At 45.5% G+C, this 24,523-nt stretch overlaps 1 protein-coding gene across 4 annotated transcripts in view; it reads right to left on the reverse strand.

Moving 5' to 3' along the window:
- Nucleotides 1-270: 270 nt before the first annotated feature.
- VIRMA (vir like m6A methyltransferase associated) overlaps nt 271-24,523 on the reverse strand; it is a 254,816-nt gene continuing 230,563 nt past the window's right edge. For 2 of the 4 annotated variants that reach the window (XM_029591709.1, XM_029591708.1), the window contains exons 21-25: nt 24,383-24,430; nt 12,997-13,163; nt 4,573-4,904; nt 3,225-3,365; nt 271-822 (exon numbers count right to left, since the gene is read on the reverse strand). In XM_029591709.1, coding sequence (XP_029447569.1) covers nt 665-822; nt 3,225-3,365; nt 4,573-4,904; nt 12,997-13,163; nt 24,383-24,430 — 846 coding nt within the window. In that variant the 3' untranslated portion in view covers nt 271-664. The remainder of the gene's footprint in view (nt 823-3,224; nt 3,366-4,572; nt 4,905-12,996; nt 13,164-24,382; nt 24,431-24,523) is intronic. The other 2 variants (XM_029591711.1, XM_029591710.1) reach the window with 1 other exon arrangement.

Genomic DNA, 24,523 nt, shown 5'->3' on the forward strand with positions numbered 1-24,523 from the left:
CGTTTGGTAAATGCAGGATTGCTGCTGAAGTTCATATAATTTGATGCTTTTCAAGAGTTGAAGTGATCATTCTAGATTTTCAGTTACACTTTTATCCAAACCACAGAACCTACCACTAATGTATTTTTTAAAGACCCAATACAGCCTTTTCTCCAGGAGACTTGCGATAAGCACCAGCCATTAAAGTTAAACTAGGTTCCTAAAAGATTAAGGCAACTAATTCTATTAAAAGACAGAAATCTCCAGGAAAATGAGGCAAAGGGCTCCAAATATTAACAAAAGACTGATCTGCTTGATTTACTAATTCATAAGGTACAGAGATGCACACTGGTTTTTAACAGACTTTTTGGAACAAAAAGACATTCAGATATAAACAATTTTCTTTTGCATTCCATCTACATAAATTTCAAATTTAACCCCTCCCCCGCCCACAAAAAAACTGTTTTAGTTTAAAAAGAAAAAAGACCAAATGAGGGATATAAAATGTACCCAGTCTTGAATGTTACGGACATTTCAAGTCTTGTATCAAACAAAATCTGCTTTATTCAAACGAATTATCCTCTAGATATGAGCGAGACTAAATTGGTCCTTCAGTGCATTATCTGCATGTAATGTCATCTTCACAAGTTTTTCACATCCAGAGGATGTTCCTCAGCATTCCGTTCTATCGTGTGAAGGAACGCACATGACGGCCCCTTCCACTGTTTCCACTAGGAAACTTTCCTCTTGAGCTACTGCTTCCTCCACTGCTCAGAGTTGCCCAAGTAGGTAAAATTCCACCACGGCCCCTTGAAGCTCGATCACGAGGACTTGGTCGATATCCTTTCAAAAAGGAAGAGAAACACAAAAATCCTAAGTTCTTAAATTCTCTCCCTTTTATATCTGCAACAGCAATGCTCCTCTCTTTAATCCTCCCCTGCCTACACTTAAGAGGCAATTTATTACACATGGCCTCCATTTTTTTGCTTTGAACCATATTTCAAGTACTGCAGTGATACACTTCATGTAGCCAAGAGAGCAGACATTCTTCAGAGCTCCATCTAATACACAGTGTTCAGGAGCAGGACAGTATTTTTTTTTTTTATATGAAAAGCTCTTGCCTCAACCAATTTCCCAAGGAGAAAGACTATGCTTTGGGAAGTACTTGGGAACAGAACCTAGATCTCTGTCATGAGAGCACAATAAATAGAAATACATCCAAAATTCCTGACATCTTAAACCTGATCTTATGTTACTGTCACACCAAGGAGTTTTGAGTGCTGTCAAGTGGTCGACCAGAGAGTCTGCTGGATGACAGCTTTTCATTCTCGGTCTAGCAGTTGATATTCTCCGTTTTAATGAGGGAAGATAGCCATAAATTGTCTTTTCTACATATAATTGTGGCCATTCCTCCAGTCTGCCACTATATGCCCCATTCTAGATATTTCAATACATGAAGCTTTCCATCCCCCTTGCCCTCCCTCCCACTTTGGAGAGCTGGGATTGGTTGCTCTTGCCTTTATAACCCAGCCATTTTGCAATTTGGGGTGTGGCTATAATCAGTTTAGGTCAGACAAGCAACAGTACAGATATCTGGTCTCTCCCTCCCAGTGAGGACTTCCTGCCTCATCAGGCGTTTGCATTTTGAAGGGAAACTCCTGTGTACACATCCTGCCAGAAGGTCTCTTGGTGTTTAGTTGCAATAAGGAAATTTCTTTTGCAGGAACCCCTGCACGACTCCCAACTCCAGGACTGAAGACCAGTGAGCCCATTCACTCCCTGAATGCGGCAAGCACCTGTGACAGGCTTGGTAGTGTGAGGGATTTGATAGCCAGAAGAACCTATTTTTGGAAAGGGAATGTGTTCAAACCTTGCTCCTTTGGGGAAGATCATTCTCGCTGGCTGGACGCAGAGGGCAGGGGCTGAAGATCAGTGAGCCTATTAACTCCTTGAATGTGGCAAGCAGCTATGACAGCAAAACACCAGTCTAGGAAGATTTTTTGACAAAGGAAGACATTTTTCTTTTTGTTGTGAGAAGGTTTTTTAGTCATCTCACTGGGAGCCAGGCTGGAATAGCAGGTTCCTGAACCTAAAGACTTTTCAACATGAGGAATCACCTTTCAAAACAACCTAAGGATCTGGAGAGCCCATCTGGATCTCCATCCATTTGAGACTAGGAAACAGGGATGGATGTTCGGGAAGAAGCTGGATACTCAGGTAGGACCTTTTTCTTCTGTGTTAGAAGGGGACCCCTTTCATAGGATTCCCGGTAGGCTGCTGGGAAAGCTTTGTGCACATTTTCCATCACCAGCTCTTCCAATTTGCTGAAGTAAAGGACACCTACCCAAGATGAGATACCCTAACTGTATTAAATTCAACTGTAAGTGCACACTTATTTAAAGATGGACTTTGACTTTTAACAATCAGTTAAATTATTTAACACCCAGTTCCTTGTCCTGCCTATTCTGTCCTAACTTCTCCCTCCAGGGGATGCTGCAGCTACCAACACACACAGGATTGTCATACCTTTGTCTGGGCCATAGACGAAAGTCTCCCGGAAATGATGTGACTTAAATGGTTATGCACGTTTACAAAATGCGTTGTTGTTGTTGAGTTTATACATCTGATGTTTAACATAATAAAAATCATTTATTACAAAAAAAAAAAAAGAATTCACCTTTGGGACAGAGAGCTCAGGATATGGGAGGAACGCTAGCCAGAGAACCCCGAAAGAAAATAAATTTGTATGCCCCTTGAGACTGTTAATCACCCCGCTAAGGATTACATAAGCATTATCAGAGTAGTGAAAATCTTCAGAGGGATAGCCATGTTAGTCTGGTATCGCAAAAATGACAAGAGACGAGTGGCACCTTCTAGACCAGGGGAGGGCAATTCCAGTCCTCGAGGGCCACAAACCTGTCGAGGTTTTAGGATACCCTAATGAATATGCATGACAGATTTGCATACAACTGAGGCAGAGTGCATGCAAATCTCTCTCATGCATATTCATTAGGGATATCCTGAAAACCAGACTGGTTTGTGGCCCTCGAGGACTGGAAGTGCCCACCCCTGTTCTAGACTAACCAATGTATTGAGGCATGATGAAGTTAACTCTGTCCTCAAAAGCTCATGCCTTAATAAACTAGTTAGCCTATAAGATGCCACTTGCTTCTGGTCATTTTTAGCAGATTAGGTTTCTGCATGCTGAAGTTAAGCTTATATACAATGGTTAGAACCATATATACCTGCAGAGCTTTGCCGTAATGGTAGTGGTGGTCCCCTGTTAAAACTGCTTTGGCCCCCTCTGCTTTCACTGTAGGTTCCACGTGGGGTAGTCTGTGTGCTCCAGCTCAAGCCCCTTGCCCCCTCACGGCGACTATAATTTCCTAAGCAGACACAAAAAAAAAAAACGTTTTGCACAGTTACGGATTTGAATTCATCACATTTTTCCTCATTTGGAAACGACATTTTGGCAGTCAACTAGGAATGCTGGCATATTTTCATAATGATGTACTATCAAAGACAAAAACAGGGGCATACAAATATAAAGGAAATATTCTGTGTACTTGCTTACAAATAAATCCCTCCCATTTTACGCAAACCAACCATTGGCAAAACAATTATCATAATGTCTTAAACTGCAGGCACATCTCATGTAGCTGTGCCTTTGAAAAGCAATGCCAATGATTTTATTAAGAATGGCTTGGTCTTGCATGGTGCTACAGAGTTCATCAGTGGATAATAATTACCTATGATTTTTAGTCCAATGGATTCATACAATTATATACAATATTAAGCTGTTAATGAACTGTCTTTAAAAGTTCATTAAGATAAGAACTGCAGTTTAAAGTATTCTAAGAACATAATTTTTTAAAACATAATTTGTTCTAAGCTCAGCATCTGGAGTATGTCAAGAACACGTGCCTACACTCTATCCCCCTACAGAGCCTATCAGGCAGCTGAATGCGTGGAAATCCTTAACCGTTTTTTTATTTGCCTTTTTCCCCAATCTGATAGTTTATAAAACCGTCTTTCTGTACTACAGACCCTCAGAAAGCATATCAACTATTTTGCTGGTCGGCTATGTTAGCAAGCTACTTTAATTTCACTAAAAGCAGTTATCTCTCTTGCTTGATGATGTATTCAAGAATAAGGAAAAAAAAAAGGTAGGTCATTCTCACAAAAAGTTAGCTTAGAGAAACAACAGAATTCAGTTACATAAGGACTAGCATCCTGGTACAGCAAAGTAAAAAATATATACAGATCTATAAATGGTCTAAAATGGAATTTTACTATCGACACAAATAAATTCTCAAATAATTTGTGGGTGATATTCTTTCTTCACTTAAAAAAAAACAAAATAACTGTAAACTGATGGATGTTTTCCCGCCTGGTTAAAGGGAATGGCTAGATTAGATTCCTGTTCCTGCTACAGAAACAAAAATGTGGTATCTTAGGTCTAGAGCATCACATCACAGAACTGCAGTGCTCTGAAAGCAAATAAACAGTAAATACACTATCAGCTCATCTGGGTCCAAATATTTCTACCATCGCTACAACCCCCCCCCCCCCCCCCAAAAAACCCAAACGTACCCTTTGGAGCAGGTGGTGTAAAGAAGCGATTCTGACTGTGGAAGGTTCCTCGCCCGCCTCGGTTGCTGGAGAAAGCGCCCCGCACAGCAACCTTCTGGGATACCTTTGGGAGCCTCTTCGGAGGTGGTATCCCAACCGGGGGGATGACCTCTTTGCTTTCGGCAGCGACAAAGTCATCCACATGCATGGAAGGCGGTCTGCTTGTGTTCTGTTTTCTCTGACGGAAGAGGTCATGTGGTCGCAAACCCTGCCCAAACCCTCCTCGACCTCTTCCTCTCGGAGGTGGCAGGATGTGCGCCCTCTTTGCAGGTTCAATATAATCGGAATTACCACTAGGATTTAAAAGAGAGAGGAAATATGAACATTTGTTTCTACTCACTTGATCTCTTCCAGCTTTCCTTTTTATCCTCTAGAAGGTAGATTTTCCCTAAATCTGTTTTTCTTAGTCTCTATTAAAATGCTGCAGACATGTAAACTTAGTAATTGAATCACGCATTTACCGTAGCAATGGCAAATAAATCAATCATGACCTTTAAACCATCAGAATGAATAACTTTTTACTGCTTTTTGAATGTGATATTTTTATACAATGGCTCCAAAACCTGATATACTTTCTGGTTTAGTCTGGCTTCTCTGGGCATTTCTGGTTTTGCTCTTAACATCAGGCACAAGGCAGAAATGCATGAGAACAGATTCATGGATTGAACAATAGTCGGGGCCGAGTCGCGGCATGCGGGGAGGGCCCCCCCTTTAACATGGCGCTTGCCGAGGGGAGGGCCCCCCCCCGACTGTCTTCTTTCCCCCCGTTCCCGATGGCGCTTACCTGCAGGGACCGGGGGCCGCGCGGCGGCGCGGGGGCGGCACGGGACGGGCGGACGAGCGCGGCGCAGCAAGGCCGCCGCATCGGCTGGCCTGGGGACGGAGGAGGAGCGTGATGACGCGCACGGCACGGCGAGGCCGCCGCGTCATCACGCTGGTGACGTCAGCCTCGCGGATATCGCGAGGCTGAGGCCCCCTTTAAGCGGCAGCGAGCGCTGAGCCCGGTCTTTTGCCGGGACAGCGCTCGCAATCTTCTTGTCTTCTGAGCGGCGGCAATCTATTGAGCAGCGGACCAGCGCCGCCGGATTAGCGAGTCACCGGCAGGAGGGCACGGGAGGACCCAGCCAGCGGCCTGCGAACTGCAAAAAAAAAAAAAAAAAAAAAAAAAAATCCCCGGCAGGCGGGGAGAGAAAGGAGAGCGTGGTGCCGGCTTCCTGAGGCACGGGGAGAGACCCGGAGAACCGCGGAGGTGTGGGTGGCCACAGCATTTTGTGTCCCCAGTGACCACGTGGAGGAGAGAGCGTACGAGCACCGACGAGACCAGGAAGGGAGAGAGGACCCCAACAGACCCGAGGCCACGTGGAGCGAAGGGAAAGAGAGCAGCTGGTGATTCTTGCCGACGGGGCCAGCGTGTGCAAGGCGGACAAAGAAGCAGGAGGTGAGGCTCGGCAGCCACGTGGGAGGCAGAGAACGAGAGAGGAGGAGAGGCGGCACAAGGACTGGAGACCCGACGCAGCAGCGGCACAAGGACCCGGCCAGCGCTCCCCCCCCCCCACCTTCCTTTTGGACTTCAAACAGTGAGTAAAGACTTTTTCTTAATTAAAATAAAGAAAACTGAAAGTCTCCTGTGTCACTCGATCGCGAGCATGACGGGAAGAGGAGCAGCAGGACCACGGGGGGGAGCAAGGCAGCGGAGGGGCACGGAGCCACGCGGCACGCAGGCGGACCCTGCCCCTGGTAAAGGGAAGGGCAGAGGGGGAGCGAGGAAGAGCCCGAGACAGCAGGACAAGAATCGGAAGGGAGCAGGATCCACAGGGAAGGCGCAGAAGGTACAAGGAAAGAAGAATGGGGGCAGGCGGCAGCAGACAAGGGCAACCCCGGCAGGACAAACCCGCCCCGACCAGGGACCCACATCACAGTGGGAGACGGGGCGAGGCGGCGTCCCACAGTGGGGTTGGCCCATGTGGCCGGCAATGAGCGCAGGGGCCATGCCAGGCATGGGAGCATCAGGCCCACTCCCGGATCCATCGGGGCAAGGCGGACAGAGTGGAACCCAATACGGCGCGACGCAATGGCAGCAGCACATGTATCCCCCATGGTGGCAGGTGCCTCCCCCATGGTACGGCCCGGCAGTCGGCGGAGCGATTGCCCACAAGGTCAGCGACGCCGGAGCGGAGAAACCAGCAGGGACCCCCCAAGGGCGAGGGAGAACAGCCAAGAAAGGGCAGCAACATGGAAAACAGATCGCCGGGAAAGACAATGGTGGAGTCAAGGCGGCGAGGGCAGAGGACACCGCGGAAGCCGTCGAAAGCTCGGATGAAGACAGCGAGCTGCGGGCGACGGGGACATCTACAGCAACGGCGGAACCGGAGGCAGCCGCTAAAGCAGGCGGCAGAGAGCGGGACGCGGACGGAGCAAAGAAAGGAAAGGGTAATAAGAGAAGGAGGCCCGATAGCGAATCCTCCACTGGCTCGTCAGAGGACGATGCAAATGGGAGTGAAGCGGAGGAAGGGTCCACGGCATTGGTTAAGCGGGCAACTACGGGCACATCAGTGGTTACGGCGTTGCCCCCTTTAGCGGAATTATGGGAAAGTGTCCCGGGGGATTTGAGAAGCAAAATCAGAAAAAGAGAGTACATCGATATATTCTCTATTTTGGAGGGCAGGAAAGGGGCAGCCGAGAGGAAGAAGAGGGGAAAAAAGGACGAGAAGAAAGGGGGGGAAGTGAAGGTAGCAAAAAATATCATGAACTGGGCTAGGGCCTATCTCAGAATGATTAGCGTCATAGGTAAGGAGGATCCGTCCCAGTATGCACCTATGCTGAGCTACGCAGATACGATACTCGAGGCTCACAAGGAGTATCAAGGTTGGTGCTGGCTTAACTACGACGAGCAGTTTAGAGATAAAATGGAGGGAAATAGGAGCTTGTCATGGGGAACACAGGACGTGGGACTCTGGTTACGGCAGATGACCAGTAAGGTACTAGATATAGGAGGACCACACACAGCGGGAAAGATGGGCAATGGGACGGCAACGCCGGGGAGTAATGCAGGGGGCGAAGGCGGGAATAGCAAGGCATGGGGGGAAGGCGGAAATGGGAAAGTGTGTTGGAGGTTTAACAAGGCGGGATGTACCTTCCACGAATGTAAATTTAAGCACATATGTTCCCTCTGCGCAGCACCACACCCGGCGAGCAAATGCAATAGGAAGGGTCAATGGCCGGCCGGGAGTGTCGGCGGAGGAGGAAAGCAATGAGTTTTCGGAGAAGGCGTTTTCACCAGTAAAATTGGCAATTATGGAAGAATGGCTGGCAGCATACCCCAGGCGGGAGGAGGCTGCCAGGCTTAGGGAGGGTTTTCGTGACGGCTTTAAGATACCGTTCCAGGGACGCATCAGGAGCGCAAGCTTAGAAAATGCCGCTTCGGCAGGGAAGCATGCGGATATCGTCCAGTTGAAAGTTATGAAAGAAATTGAGATGGGACGAATGGCGGGTCCATTCATGGACCCGCCTTTCCGGGAGATGATTTTCTCGCCTTTGGCGGTGGTCCCTAAGAAAGAGCAAGGGGAATTTCGGTTAATCCAGAATCTGTCATATCCCCCAGGCGATTCGGTTAATGATCACCTGCCGGAGGCTGCCTGTAAGGTGCAGTATGCATCTTTCGATGCAGCCATTGCATTGGTAAGGCAATGCGGGCAAGGGGCGCTAATGGCCAAGGCAGACATAAAGTCCGCGTTTCGGCTGTTGCCCGTTCATCCCGATAGCTTCCCACTCCTGGGTTTCCACTTTAACGGTAGATATTATTTCGACAAATGTATGCCGATGGGGTGTTCCGTATCTTGTGCGTATTTCGAAATGTTCAGCACATTCCTACATTGGGCACTACAAAGGCGGGCAGGGAACAACAATGTGGTCCATTACTTGGACGACTTTTTGTTCGTGGGACCGGACAATAGGAACACTTGTGCACAGTTATTAGCAACATTTCAGGACATGGCCCGGGATTTCGGGGTCCCTTTGGCACAAGAAAAAACGGAGGGTCCAGCGACCACTTTGTCATTCTTGGGCATAGAGATAGATACGCAGGCTATGACGTCAAGATTACCAATGGAGAAAGTGCGCAAGCTACGGAACATGCTACGACAGACATTGGCATCAAGAAAGATCACCCTGACCAACATGCAATCCATAATCGGAAGTCTAAATTTTGCGACCCGAGTCATACCAATGGGGAGGGCTTTTCTGAGACGGTTAGCAGACGCGACGAAGGGATTAAGGCGCCCGCACCACCATATCAGAATAACACAACCCATCAGGGCTGAAATTGCAACGTGGCTTCGTTTTCTAGACAGTTTTAATGGTGTATCAATGTGGCAGGAGGAGCCGGTTTCAAATCAGGACTTAGGTATATTCACGGACGCGTCCGGAGGTTGGGGCTTCGGGGCGTACTGGCAGGGCGCTTGGTGCGCAGCCCCATGGCCGCAGGGATGGAGGGACGGGGGTTTGGTAAAAAACATAACTTTCCTGGAGCTCTTCCCCATACTAGTAGCAATCACGGTGTGGGCGCACAAATTGCAAAATAAACGTATAGTTTTCTGGTGCGATAACATGGCAGTAGTGACGGTTCTCAACAGACAGACAGCCCATTGCGCACGCGTGGCGGAGTTGCTTAGGGAGGTGGTGTTGCAGAGCTTGCATTTGAATCTCACATTAAGGGCAAGGCACGTACCCGGCGTCCGGAATCAGGTGGCCGATGCGTTATCAAGGGCTAAGTGGGATCTTTTTCGCCAACAGGTGCCGGAGGCAGAGGCGGAGGGAGTCCCAATACCGGACCACCTATGGCAAATTGGAGCAAGGTCGGGCAGGGATTGCTTAGGGCGTCGGTGGCCCCGGCGACCTGGAGAGCGTACTGCAGGGGTTACGCTAGGGTGCAGGAGTTTCTGCAAGGGCGAGGTGGCACGGTAGGGGTAGTGAGGGCGGAACAAGTGGTGCAATTCATAGCATGGGCAAAGGAGTCAGGGTGGTCCAGAGGGGCCACAATAAACCATTTGGCGGGTTTCGCCTTCTTTACAAAGGCACAGGGCTTAGGGGACCCGCTCAGTTTCTTCATAGTGAAAAAGTTATTGACAGGCTGGGCGAGGGAGGTGGCATGGCAGGGGGATAAAAGGAGACCCATAACGCACGAGGTGTTGGTAAAAATGTGGCACGCGGTTCAGCAGGTGTGCAACGAGCCATTGGAGGCAGCATTGTTTAGGGCGGCCTTCTGTACGGCGTTCTTCGCCGCCTTAAGGGTTAGCGAGCTGGTAGCACCATCCAAGAAGGATGCTGGTAATAACGGCCTATTATATAGTAACGTACAGGTACATGAACGGTTTATCAGGCTTCGGATACACAAATCCAAGACCGATCAGAAGGCGCGAGGGGTGGATATACAACTGGTAAAGGCGGGGATACAGGTAACCTGTCCGGTAAGGAACATAACAAACTATGTGCGTGCCAGGCCCAAAGGGGGGGACCACTTTTTGGTCCATGGGGACGGTGTGCCGCTGACCAAGTATCAGTTTACAACGGTGTTACGCATGGTATTGGAACGCATAGGTTTGGATCCAAGGGAATATGGAACTCATTCGTTCCGGATCGGGGTGGCGACTAGCGCAGCGCAAGCAGGGTTGCCGATTGAAACCATTCGGAAAATTGGGCGATGGCAATCCGCAATAGTTAAGAGATACGTGAGGCCAGATTCCGTGGAATCAGTGAACTAATTCTGTTAATTTCACCCGCAGATACATGGAGACAGTTGAAGGTAGCATGGATAGTGGGACACTCCTTCGTGAGATGGGCAGCCAAGCGGGCGCAGGAAAGGACATATGGCATACATTTGGGCCTGGCCCCGAAAGGGGTCAGGCTAAAATGGATGGGGAGGTCAGGAATGAAGTGGGCCCAGCTGTTGACAGAACTGCATCGCAACTTGGGAATGTGGCGTCAACCAGACGCGATAGTCATCCACCTAGGGGGAAACGATATGGGGGCACATACAGCCAAGCAATTAATTGACATGATAAAAGGGGATTTAGCAGCGATCAAAGAAATGGCACCGGGAGCTATCCTCATCTGGTCGGACATCATACCAAGGATAAAATGGCAGGGCAGCAAGCTATGGGGAAGGGGCAGAAAGAAAATTAATAGACAGGTAGGGTTATGGGCTCAGCGAAACGGTATACATCAGATTAGGCACGAATGGGCGGACGAGCCATGCGCAGGCTTATATCGGGCAGATCAGATACACTTGTCCGACATTGGCTACGATATTCTTAATAACGGCATACAGGAAGCGTTAGAGCGGGTTTTGGTACGATAGGGTGAGGTTGGGTGGGCCGCAGCAATGGGGGGGGGCCCGGGACAAGTTGGCACTGTCCCGGGCTGGTGGCGGGGGTACCCGAGCCGGAAGGTGGAGGGGGACTTCGAGGACAGGTCGGGGCGGACCGGAAGTCCTCGGGAAAGAAAAGGGGCGTGTGTTGGGCGTGGGCAGCCCGGAGGAATGGCCCCCTGGCTATGGAACGGCGGGGGGCCAAAGATGGTGGCGGACTGGCTTAACACGGCGGACGCCTGTTTGGAAGCCCGGATGACGGATCGGTGAACACTGATGGCTCGGGTGCCGGAAATTATAATATGTTAATTGTGTTAATGAAATTAATAAATGCTGCGGCCTTGTTTTCACCAAAACGGAGTTTGTGTAATATATTGGTTGTCCGGTAAAACGGACGGGGGAGGCGGGGGGACAGACACGGAAGTGCAAGCTGCCCATGTTAGTCGGGGCCGAGTCGCGGCATGCGGGGAGGGCCCCCCCTTTAACATGGCGCTTGCCGAGGGGAGGGCCCCCCCCCCGACTGTCTTCTTTCCCCCCGTTCCCGATGGCGCTTACCTGCAGGGACCGGGGGCCGCGCGGCGGCGCGGGGGCGGCACGGGACGGGCGGACGAGCGCGGCGCAGCAAGGCCGCCGCATCGGCTGGCCTGGGGACGGAGGAGGAGCGTGATGACGCGCACGGCACGGCGAGGCCGCCGCGTCATCACGCTGGTGACGTCAGCCTCGCGGATATCGCGAGGCTGAGGCCCCCTTTAAGCGGCAGCGAGCGCTGAGCCCGGTCTTTTGCCGGGACAGCGCTCGCAATCTTCCCCACCCACCCACCCAGACTAGCAGGAGGGAAGGGACCACAGTAGGCGCAAGGTAGAGGTTAAAAATGTGGTATATGTTTGACATTAGTCGCAGCAGTGGCGGGGGTACCCGAGCCGGAAGGTGGAGGGGGACTTCGAGGACAGGTCGGGGCGGACCGGAAGTCCTCGGGAAAGAAAAGGGGCGTGTGTTGGGCGTGGGCAGCCCGGAGGAATGGCCCCCTGGCTATGGAACGGCGGGGGGCCAAAGATGGTGGCGGACTGGCTTAACACGGCGGACGCCTGTTTGGAAGCCCGGATGACGGATCGGTGAACACTGATGGCTCGGGTGCCGGAAATTATAATATGTTAATTGTGTTAATGAAATTAATAAATGCTGCGGCCTTGTTTTCACCAAAACGGAGTTTGTGTAATATATTGGTTGTCCGGTAAAACGGACGGGGGAGGCGGGGGGACAGACACGGAAGTGCAAGCTGCCCATGTTAATGAAATATCAGAAGCTGTGTATTCAATGTCACTGGATAATTTAGGAAAACTTACCGTATTTTCATGTATATAACCCATGGGATATACACATTTTTGCATTCAAGCAGAAACTGATGCAGATAAACAAGGGTGCGGGTTATACTCGTTTTTACATTACGCGCGTACCTTGGGCACCACAGTACATGTGAAAATACTGGATAACATAAGCATATAAAACAATTATATGCATTCTGGTTTTTTCTGCCAAAACGAAGGAAACTAATGAACATCCCTGGATATTTTTATCTATCTATCTATATAAAATCAAGCAAACGCAACTTTGTTGGTATGTCTTAAGGGTCCAGGGTTTATATGGGTGTGGGATATACATCAACTTACATCTGCTAGGACTACTTTTACATGGAGCATGCAAGGGCACAGGATATACATGCGAAAATATGGTAGACTATATAAACATAAGACTAAGAAGGAAACACTGACGACAAGCAAGTCTCTTTCAAAGTGTAAAAGCTCTAAGTGGGCATCTAAATGGCAGATGAACATTAATGTGAACAAGTGCAAAGTGATGCACATAGGGAAAAATAACCCCAACTGCAGGATCACAATTCTGGGTTCCTTATTAGGAGTTACCACACAAGAAAAGGATCTTTTTACACACTGTCGACACTTTTGCCAATACTAAATTCTCTTTTTTAAAAAAAAGTATAAAATTATTGTCATCATTTGTCTTACCTTGAAGTTATGAAGGTCTCATGCTTATGTTTGCCAAGTTTGAATCCTTTGGTGGTCTTGGTTCTTCCAGGAGAAGAAGGTTCTGACAAAAATGATCTCTCCAGTTCTGACTTCAGGTCAAAGTCACTGCAACACTTCTCCGACAGTTCAATTAAGTCTACCTTTACCTGAACGCACAAGGAAGTATTTTTAACAGTAAGCCCAACACCAAAAAAGATGCCATTAACTCTGTAAAAGTTACAAACAAAAACAAAATTAAGGGATACCGTCAAGCCTCCGGAAATGTGCAGCAAATTAAATACTAACCTTAAAAGAATCACACAGAACTGTTTAAACTCTTTCAGTCCAGTTTGGTAATAAGCACAGAATGAAAGGAGACCAGTGTTTCAAACACGGGCAATGCCCAGATTACTTCACCGTGACATCCAATTCTTATTCCAGACACATTGGGGTCCATGTTCCTGTGATCAAAGGTGCAGCCTGGAATTCTGCTCTTTATTCACCCCGGGACACGGTACAACCTGTCCCTCCTGGCCGTGTCATAGCAAGCGCTCTGCTCCCCATGTGAAACACCAAGTCCAAGCTCAAACAAATCTTTCCTTCTTGAGCAGAAAAGATTACTTGCAAACTTTTTTGTATAGAAAACAAACAACAGTATCAGAAATATCCGGGCATGCTTACAATATTTTTACGTTTACAATATTTTTGTGAATTAAATACATTCATTCATAAAATATTGTGTGTACTTTTCCAAATTTTATATCATACATGACTGCAGCAATTCAGCTGCCCAGATGTACTTATTTCTTTCTTTGCTCTCCTAACTATTCTGTATTTTCCTTCTTGGTGTACCTAAGCCCGTAAACCTGCTTTATACCCCACCCCCAAAAAACTATAACTTAACATACATTCTGCTTTGTTGGTTTTCTCCTTGTGAGTTTCACCAAGAGGCTTCCTGAACAGCCTCTTCATTCACCTCTCTGCATGCTCAGACGATTACTGAGACTCTGCATCTTACATCAACTGTACTAGCCATCTCCCCTTTCAGAAAGGACAATTCAATGCAAACTACCACTGGGCTCTGTTTAGGTCTCTTCATTTCTGGAATTTGTCTCTCACCACTTGATTTTAACAGTGTGGACCCCGAACATATGCCTTATCATCTCTGTTCCCTGCCTTGAATTGCTTGAAAGGATGCAGGACAGGACTTTGTTGTGTGAAAGAACAGTTGGGAGGCTGCCTGCAGCTACCTACATGAAATCTGTATTCTTCTGCATGGTCATTATTTTCTTAAACCATAAGAATGACTATAGAACGAACAAGTGGTGAGGTAGGATATTTACAAAGGAATACAAAGCTTAATAGCCACCTCTAGCCCCAGAGCCTAGGGGGCTGCTCTGGGACCCCACTAGCCCACCAGGGCTATTTTGGTGAATTGGGGGCAGGCTAGGGTGGGCTCCATTAGACCACTAGGGATCCTTTTCTTTGTAAAGGGGAGGGGGAAATCCAGGATGGTCCACCGGACCACCAGGGATTCTCTTTTGTGTGCAAATGGGGGTCTAGGGAGGGGACTAGGGTAGGGGTCCCAGCCTGCCAGGGCCAGATTTTTTGAGTGGAGGGGTTGCGGCTTGTGATATGCTCAAAATTTGTTATAACATTTATATATATATTTTTTTATCTATAACCTCCTTCAGAGGCAAGGCTCTGTGCAGAAACTTGTTATTTTCTAAACTACTTTTGGAGGGTGCTTTCCCGGGGCTGTCAGCCCCTTTAAGTGATGCTGGCCCCACATTCCCGGGGCCGCCATTCTACGCTGACAGCGGGACATTTACTGCCATGCTATTTTTCACCACAGTAAAATACAGCAGGGGAAAAATACCACACCATCCCTGCGATAGTCACAAAGCTGCAGGGCCATTTACCGTGGCTTTGTGACTCTTGTGGTATTTTTCTTTTGGGGAAAAATACTGCGGCTTAGTGAATGAGCCCCTAAGTTAGAAGTCAGACAACATGAAAGCAGAAACAAGACTGAGGAGAAAAAATATTTAAAAGAGAGGGAGGGAAAAAAAATACATTTTATACCCAGTTTAAGAACTAGAATATGACTTCAAGATGTACTAAATTATATTATAATCTTATGTGCAATTTATTTCTTTTTAATAAAAGTATGTATTAAAAAATGGCAATGCTGTATTTTAGCATTTAATATGTATGCTAAAATATACCCTGTACTATTTTTGGCATTTTTTACATGGGGAAAAATTAAGTGGGTAGAGCAGTATCCATCCATTACATTTTCCCCTCCCATCTCCCTGAAGTGAGTAATGTATATTTGGGCTGTATGGCATTCCTTCCCACTGCTGCAGCTCCCTCTGTTCTTCCCCTGAGCTTCAAAACTGACTGTCAATTTGCTGGAAATAGACAATAAAATACTGCAAGCAATATGTCCCTTGGCTACCTCAGCACTAGCATTTCCTCCACACCAATGTCACTTCCTGTTAGACTCAGTTTCACTTCAGCAACATCAACATCTGATGTGTGCGCATGCGCTTGTTATTTGGCAGTTAAGTGCCTATTGAAAACAGGCCCAAACTATCACAAATACAAAAATAGTATTTGTCGTGAATTTTAAATATGTTTGTGACTAAAGAGGTAAGCAAGAAATCTAAAATTCTTGAAAAGGATACAGTGGTCATGAAAGGTTGAGAACTACTGCTTTACAACGCATTAAATACAGATACAAGAAGTCTGCCTCGGAGAACTTACAGTCTAAGCGGATACTTAGGAGAATAATAAAACAATTATGCTTTACCTGTAAATAGGGTTTCTCTGCAGACAGCAAAATGATTTAACCATAATGTGTGGGTGATGTCATCCAATGGCACCTGACATGGAACCAGCTCTCCCCAGATGTGCACACTGCCAATCTCTTCTAGAGCTTAAGCTTTAGTGACCACTCTTTAAGTGGTCAACTTTCCAGGGAAGCAGGCAGGTATTAAGTATGGCTGATTCATCTTGTTGTCTATGGAGAACCTTGTTTACAGGTAAGCAAAATTGGCTTTCTCCATGGACAAGCAGGCATAAGCCATAAATCGTGGGGAGTACCAAGCTGAGGGTTTCATTGCAGAGTTGCTACTGAAAATAAGCAACCTAAACCCCACCAATGGGGAATGGTCTACTGAGTGAACAGACTGCACAAAATTGCTTGTCCAAAGTTACGGGCTCTGCTGGTCTGAGGGGGAAATATCTGGCAGAATGAACTGACCCCACTTCTTCCCCTTCTGATCCATGAAGGGACTCCCCTGGAAGAGACAAATCGACTTCAGGGAGGGGGCTTACTCCCAGTGCCAGAAACCCCTGGGATGAAATATGAATCTCTTGGGGACTTTGTTTTCTCCATGATGGACAGGAAAGGCTCCAACAACCGCTCTGATCTTCAGGACAAAGGAGACAAAGAAATTCTTCACCAGTTTCAACAGCTGGGCCTCTCACAGGTTGGAGGACTCTTTCCATGAAGTTGGAGGAGAGGGGGGTCTCCTCCCTTATTATCCTCTTCAGAAACCTGGCTAGGCTCATTACGAAGGGTTGCTGATGCCAACAGTGCCAAATGGGAACTTGGGACTGCATATGTAATTGTAGAAGTGTTTGACTCAGAGGAGCTACACACCAGTAGCATTGACATATCTCATAGTTGGTGCCAGATTGGTTGAAGGCACCAGTGAAACCTCCTACTGCATCATAGTGAGACTCTTTTGCTTATGCACTGAGACACACTATTCCAACAAGGAAGCAGTCTTAGGAAGCTGCACTGAGGGCCGAAAAGGCATGCTACACCAATGAAATTACCAGTGCTCTGGTCTACTTTGGATCCAGAAAGAACAGATGGCTTGGAACTATGGGGACTTCCATACCATGAATGATGTCAGCAACCATGTAGAGCCCCACATCGAGAGTGCAGGCTTCTTCAAAACTAGGGGAGACAGCTTCCGAAGGGGATTATTCATGTCTCTTTGACACCCTTATTTGCCCCTCAACTAGTGACTTAATCTTCTGCGCTATGCTCAACCAGTGACAGATCCAGGAACCAGCAGCACAGGGAGGGAAAAAGCCTTCCTAGACTTGTGGAAAAGAAAGAGGGGTAGAAGAATCCCACCTCGTCTTCCTGTCAAATATTCAAAGAGGAAAGGCTCCGCTGTTCTACTTCACACCAGGACTTCAGGCTCTTACCTGATGGTGCCTTCCACAGGAAACAGCCTATCACAACTGTGGCAGCTGGATGTATCATGACCAGGCAGAGTAAATTAGTAACATAGCAATGACAGCAGAAAAGAACCAAACGGTCGATCCAGTCTGCTCAGCAAGACTCCCATGGCAGCAAGACTCGCCATGCAGGTTACCACCATGTTTCTCTTTTACTGGGCAATGAATCTTCTTGAAAATTCAGACAGTGCTGCTTGACGTGTTTTGCTTATAGACTTGGCCATGAAAGCAATCCTGTGCTTTTTCCCTTATGTCTGAATATCAGTATCCCGGACTATAAAAGTCAGAGCCCATGCTGATTGTCTTCTGAATCCAATACCTCTTCCCCCCCAACCCCACCCACCGTCAAAGTGGAGAGCGATGTTGTAGATGCATCAAAGGAATCGAGGCTTATTAGTTAAGGGTAGTAATCCCATGCCTTATGTTAAGGGTAGTAACTGCTGCTCTGTGCAGGTTTATCCCCATGCTTATCTGTTTCCCAGACTGTAAAAGACGGGGCCCCTCATTGGTTTTTAGTCTGAATTCCCTTTTTCTCCCTGCCACTGAAGTGGAGAGCAATGTTGCAATTGCATCAAAGCATCAAGACCTATTGGTTAAGGGTAGTAATCTCAATACCTTCTGTTAAGGGTAGTAACCGCCGCACCAGCAAGTTACCCCCATGCACCCTTTTCTTCATTTCCATCCTCTAGCCTTTAGGTATCCACAGTGTTTATCCCATGCTACTTTGAATTCCTTCACTGTTTTCATCTTCAACACATCCTCCGGAAGGGCATGCCAGGCATCCACTACCCTCTCTGTGAAGAGATATTTCCTGATGTTGGTTCTGAGTCATCCAATCATAACTCCTAGTTCTATTGGATTTCTTTCCAACGGAAAAGGTTTGAAGTTCATGCAACATTTAAACCTTTCAGGTATCTGAAGGTCTGTATTATAATCTCCCCTGCACCTCCTTTCTTCCAGGGTATATATATTTAGATCCTTCAGCCTCTCCTCATAAATCTTCCGATATTGACCCCACACCATTTTGGTCACCCTTCTCCATACCGCCTCCATCCTTTCTCTATCCTTTTTAAGATACGGTCTCCAGAAATGAACACAGTGCTCCAGGTAAAGACTCACCAAAGACCTGTACAAGGGCATTATCACCTTTTTCTTACTGGTTAGTCCTTTCCCTATACAGCCCAGCATTCTTTTGGCTTTAGCTATCACCCTGTCACATTGCTTTGCCATTTTCAGATCACCAGACGCTGTTGTCCCAAGATCCCTCTCTTGGTCTATGCACATCAGTCTTTCTCCCCTATTATATACTGTTCTTTTGGATTACTGCATTCTAGATGCATGACTCTGCACTTCTTGGCATTGAATCCCAGCTGCCAAGTCTTTGACCACTCTTCAAACTTTCATAAATAACTTTTCATTCTCTCTACTTCAGGCGTGTCTACTAGGTTGAACATCTTAGTATGTTCCTCAAATAGATGAACTTTACCTTCTATCCCTTCTGCAATGTTGCTCAAAAAATATTAAACAGAACTGGTCCCAACACCAATCCCTGCGGCACTCCAGTTAACACTGATCTCTCTTCAGAGTAAGTTCCATTTACCATTACACATTGTCCCCTATCCGTCAACTAGTTTGTAATCTACACCACTACCTAGGTGCTCACTCCCAAGCTTCTCATTTTATTCACAAGTCTCCTATGTAGGACCGTATCTAAAGCTTTGCTGAAATTCAAGTAGATCACTTAGAGCATTCTTCCTTGATCCAATTCTCTAGTCATCCAACTAAAGAAAATCAATTAGATTTGTCTGATAGGACCTTCCCCTGGTAAATCCATGGTTGTTCAGGTCCAACCCAAAAGATTACAGATAGTTCACTATTCTTTCTTTCAGCAGCGTCTCTATTAATTTTCCTAACACTGAGGTGAGGTTGACTAGCCTGTAGTTTCCAGCCTCCTCTCTGCTACCACTCTTGTGAAGCAGGACCATCACTGGCCTTCTCCAATCCCATGGCACCACTCTCTTTTCCAGGGATCTATTGAACAGGACCCTTCCTTGGACCCACTAGCACATTGATGAGCAACATCAATATTCTGGGATGTACCTCATCTGGCCCCTTGGCCTTAACCAATTTCAGTTTGCCTAGCTTTATCCATACATTTTGTTCCGTATGCAGAGCTGTGTCTATCCCATCCCCATCTACAGTCTTCTCAACTAGCAATGTTCATTCTCCAGGGCTATCTTTAGTGAACACCGAACCAAAGTATTGATTTAATATTTCTGCCATTTCTTCATTTCTCTCCACACATTGTTCCTTGTCAGCTTTCAATTTCAGTATCTCACTTCTGGCTTCCCTTCTTTCTTTAATATAACTGAAAAATGTTTTGTCACCTCACTTTACCTTTTTGACAGTCCTCTCTTATGCTAGACCTTTTGCTTTCCTTATTTCTTTCTTCGTCTCTCTCAGGTTTTGATAATCATCCCTGCATTCCCTTTTTTGGGATTATTTATACTTCTTGAACGCTGTTCTTTTTGCCTTTATTTTTTCAGCCCCCTTCTTTGAGAATCAGATGGATTTCTTTTTCCCCTTATTTATTTATTATTTTTTAATTTTTATATACCGATGTTCCTGTATAATATACATATCACACCGGTTTACAAGGAACTAAAACTGTCGCCTCTGGGGCGGTATACATTGGAACAAATAACAATAAGGAACTTACAGAGAACAGAGAGGCCTAATTAAACTGCAATATAGAACTATTCAGAAACATATGTACAGAAGGGGATAGGGGATCGGGGTCTATAATGTCATTGTAATCCTCGGGTCTTAGCTCTCCGGGAATGCTTGGGCGAAAATCCAAGTCTTTAGCTTCTTTTTGAATGTCATATGGCACGGTTCTAGGCGAAGGTCCGTAGGGAGCGAATTCCAGAGTGGAGGACCCGCCGTGGAAAGCGCGTGTTTCCTCAGCGAGGTTTTTGCCGGCTGGGTGAGTAGCATGTTCTTGTACGCACTTCTAGTCGGTCTCTTGGTGATGTGCTGCTGGAGTTGAAAAGTTAAGTTGAGAGGAGAGATGTTGTGTAGGGCCCTTGTGTATCATCATAAGGGTTTTAAAGTGAATCCTGTATTTAATCGGCAGCCAGTGAAGGTGCTGGAGGATGGGGTGATATGATCCCTTTTGTTGGTGTTTGTGAGAATTCTGACCGTAGCGTTCAGGACCATCTGAAGTGGTTTGATGGTGCTAGCGGGAAGGCCCAGAAGGAGTGAGTTGCAATAATCCAGTTTCGGGAGGATGATGGATTGTAGTACCAGGTGGAAGTTTTCTTTTCTAACAGATTTGTTGCCTTTGTAATAGCACCTTTTAATTTGTCCTACTGTTGTACCTCATCCATTTTCTCCAGTTTTCCAGTTCTTCCTCCAAGTACGTTCCCATTTTGATAAAGTCAGTATTTTTGAAATTGAAAACTTAGGTCTTCCTGCGGACTGCTCTGTATTCTATCTGCGATATTAAACTATACCATCTGATCATCACTACTGCTCAGGTGAGCCCCTAGCCGAACATTAGACATATTATTCCCATTAGTGAGAACTACACTGAGTATTACCCCTTCCATCATAGGTTCCGTTTTCATTTGTCTGAGTAGAGCCCCTTGAAGGGCATCTACTATCTCTCTACTTCTTGTAGAATCCGCAAAAGGCATACTCCAATCCACATTCAGCAGATTAAAATCTCAAACACGCAACCATTCTCCCTTCTTTCCCATCTTTTGGATGACTTTGACCAGGTCTCTGTCCAATTCTTCTGTTTGAGCTTGTAGCCTGTAGACGACACCAGTAAAAATAGAAGCACCATCTTCTTTTTTTTTTTTTTTAGGACAGTCCCTAATGTGTCTTCTCTACCCCACATCCCTTGCAATTAAGTTGCTTGGATATTGATTTTGACAAAGAACTACTCCGCCTCCTTTTGTGTACTCTCTCTCCTTCCTTAACAAGTTATAGCCCAAGATGGCTATATCACAATCATTAAATTCAATGAACCATGTCTCCGTAACAGTAGCAATGTCTAAGTCCACCTCGACCATTAGGGATTTTATTGCTCAGACTATGAGCATTTGTAGTCATAGCTTTCCAGCTGCTCTTTCTAGTCACCGTTTATGAATTTCTAAACTGATTGATTTTGTTACTTTCTCTTCCCTCTTCCTGTTTTGTTTGGGGGTAACATACCAATTTCATTGGTCATCTTCTGCCACCCTCGCTCTCTAGTTTAATTGCCTGATAATGTAGGATCTAAATTTTTCACTTAGTATCCTCTTTCCTGCCATAGACATATGTAAGACATCCTTATCATATAACCTTTTATTGTTCCATACATGGCCCCAACTTCCAACATATCCAAAACTACTTTCCTTACACCATGTTTTGAGCCAGGAATTAAAATTATCTATATGGCATAGCCTCTCCTTTCCCTTTCCATGAACAGGTAATACTTCTGAAAAGACAATGGTTTTGCCCTATGTCTAATCTTCTTCCCTAGATCTGGAAATCTTTCTGTACTTCATGCAGATCATTTCTAGTGAAGTTGCTGGTCCCAGATGGATGATAATATTGATATCAGAGTCCTTACTTTCTTCTATAATTGCTTTGACCACCTGGTTTGCATTTATATTAGCTGAGGATCCTGGAAGGCATTTAACTGTTGTGTCCCCCATCAAAATGAGTTCCCAAATTGATTCCTCTGATGACCAAATTTCCCAGTAGAAGTTTTCTTTTCTGACATTTGATCATGTTGAAGGGTTCCTGGGTACATTGGGCGACTACCTCCCTTTCAAACATTACTTCATATTCTATTGCTAGGGCATCTTTACTTTCCAATGCAGAAAATGCATTATGTAAGGGTAACAGTGGGGACAGTGAGTGCTTCTTCATCACAGGCCTTAATCTGCCAGAGCTCTCTGTAATCCAATTATTCCTAGGTTTCTGAATCCTGGAGGTCTGACTTCTCTTTGGGAGTGGGGGCGGATAGACAGGATGCATCAAAGTGGGAAACTGGGACTCTCAGAGTCCCAGATCTTGTTCTACCAGAGCCCACTGTAAATCATTTATGCCTGGGTTTCTGAATCCTCTGTAGGAGTTGAAAGAAAAATTCTAGCTGCTGTAAGGAAGGTGAGGTTACTTGAAACTTGGAAAATTTCTCTTTCAGGTAAATTAGCTCCTTATTCATGGCAGACAGCTGAAGGCAAATTGGAAAACTCTTAATTTGCCACAAGATGGGCCTTGGGGCATAAACACCACAACTGTTGCACTGAATAAAGGACATTTTGCTAATAGTGACCAATAAACAAGTTGTGAGATTGGTATTTCGGTCCTATATTATTCACATAACCTAAGGCCTTGAAAGAACTATTTAAGAAGGAAACATTCTAGGGGTGGGAGGGAGAGGAGAAGGTAGAAGGGAATAAACAGCAAAGATAAGAGCAATATATATTGGGAAAATAACAAATAAAAGTTATATTAAAATTAGACTTTTAAACTTAGCCAAGTAGAAACAGGAACCAGTTAAGCTGTTCAACCCTCAGCCAGCCCACAGGTGCCTGAATTCTCTCTCCAACTAGAATTAGGACGGGTTTGTGGAATACCCCTTACTGTGCAACTGATTACAAACCATTCCCCACAAGTCTGGGAGGTAGAGCCCTGAATTTATCCTTTAACAATACACATGGAATTTAAAAATAGCAGCTATCGAGATAATACCACAGCACAAGACAGAGTAAGAACCAGCAGGATTAAGAACAGTATTGGACAAGGTTTTTTTTTTCAAAATTATTCAGCCACACACAAGACAGAAGCAAAACAGCAGACATAATCAATATCTATTGAGAAAACAATAATCCTACCACATAAGAAAGATTCAAAACAGCAAAGATAAGAGCAATATATATTGGAAAAAACAAAGAATAAAAGTGATAGTAAAATTTAACTTTTAAACTTAGCCAAGCAGGAATAGGAACCAGAAAAGCTGTTCAACCCTCAGCTAGCCCACATGCGCCTGAATTCTGTCTCCAATTAGAATTAGGAGGGCAAATGGAATGTATATCTGTAATGAACATCCGGTGTTATTTATCAAAAATAGGTGAATTCTTCTTATTCCAAAATCATGTAAAAGTGCAAAAAAAAGAGATATATACAGAGCAAAAAATAAAAGTGTTCTCCGAAGATGACCAGAAAATGAAACAGAGCTAAGGAATGAACAAGGTGATATTTTCAACAATCAGATAGTACTGCTGTTCTGACATTTTAGTCTCTTCTTCCTTTCACTGGTTGATCACTGGAGCAGCTGATATGTGCAGTTATTTGGAATAAAGACAGGACATTCTGTACATGACAGACATTTCTTCCAAAGGCTGAGTTGCTATTCTTCAGTATTTTTGCATGTGATTTATCATGCTAGCACAAAGCACTTTTATTTAGCTGATAAAACAGAATATGGTTTCTGAAATTGAGTCTTGTTTGTCGACCATCTGGAAATTGACTATTAACTATATAAAGTCAAGAGCAGAACAGACAAAGCTTGAGGTTCAAAAGCCCCCTTCTCTGTGAACTACTATGGGTATAAACACATGATTAGCTATTAAACTGAACATGTGAGAAAACTGAAAATTTGTACAACTGCAGGAAAATTGTGGCCAGTTTAGTTGTAATTTACCTGCAAATTCATTTGCATTAGGGCTGAAACAACTCTGCCTCACACCCTACCTTAGAGCTGGGCAAGCTAACTCTTCTAGTTTGATTATTGAGAAGACTGGCAGAGAGAAGATTCCCCTACATATGACTCTATACACATACTATGAAAGTGTCAAAGAAAGAAAACTGCATGAAAAGGATAAACCAGCAAATTGCAGACAACAAAACACTATAAGAAAACACAACAAATCCTGAAAATCATGCAGAAGCCTGCAAATGAGGGAGAATCTGCATTGGTCCTGCATATAACCCACGAATGAAGTTACACATGCCTACTTTAAATACAGTACAACACAATATTATTTAAATAGGTATAAAACAGGGTATCTAGAGATGAAATTTTACATTTTCACTGAGCACATATGCAATGTTTCCCCAGCCTACTTACGCACGAGCTGTTCCCTTTTTCAGTACAACTTTTGCCTCTGGGTGTATTCTGTAGAAATATTTTTTAACTCATATTATAATTTTAACAACATACTGTGCAATGTAAGCATAGAAAATAACATGTAGCTCAGATTTTCTTTCC

This window comes from Rhinatrema bivittatum, chromosome 2 (genome assembly GCF_901001135.1).
Source record: "Rhinatrema bivittatum chromosome 2, aRhiBiv1.1, whole genome shotgun sequence".
In the NCBI taxonomy this organism is placed as follows: Eukaryota; Metazoa; Chordata; class Amphibia; order Gymnophiona; family Rhinatrematidae; genus Rhinatrema; species Rhinatrema bivittatum.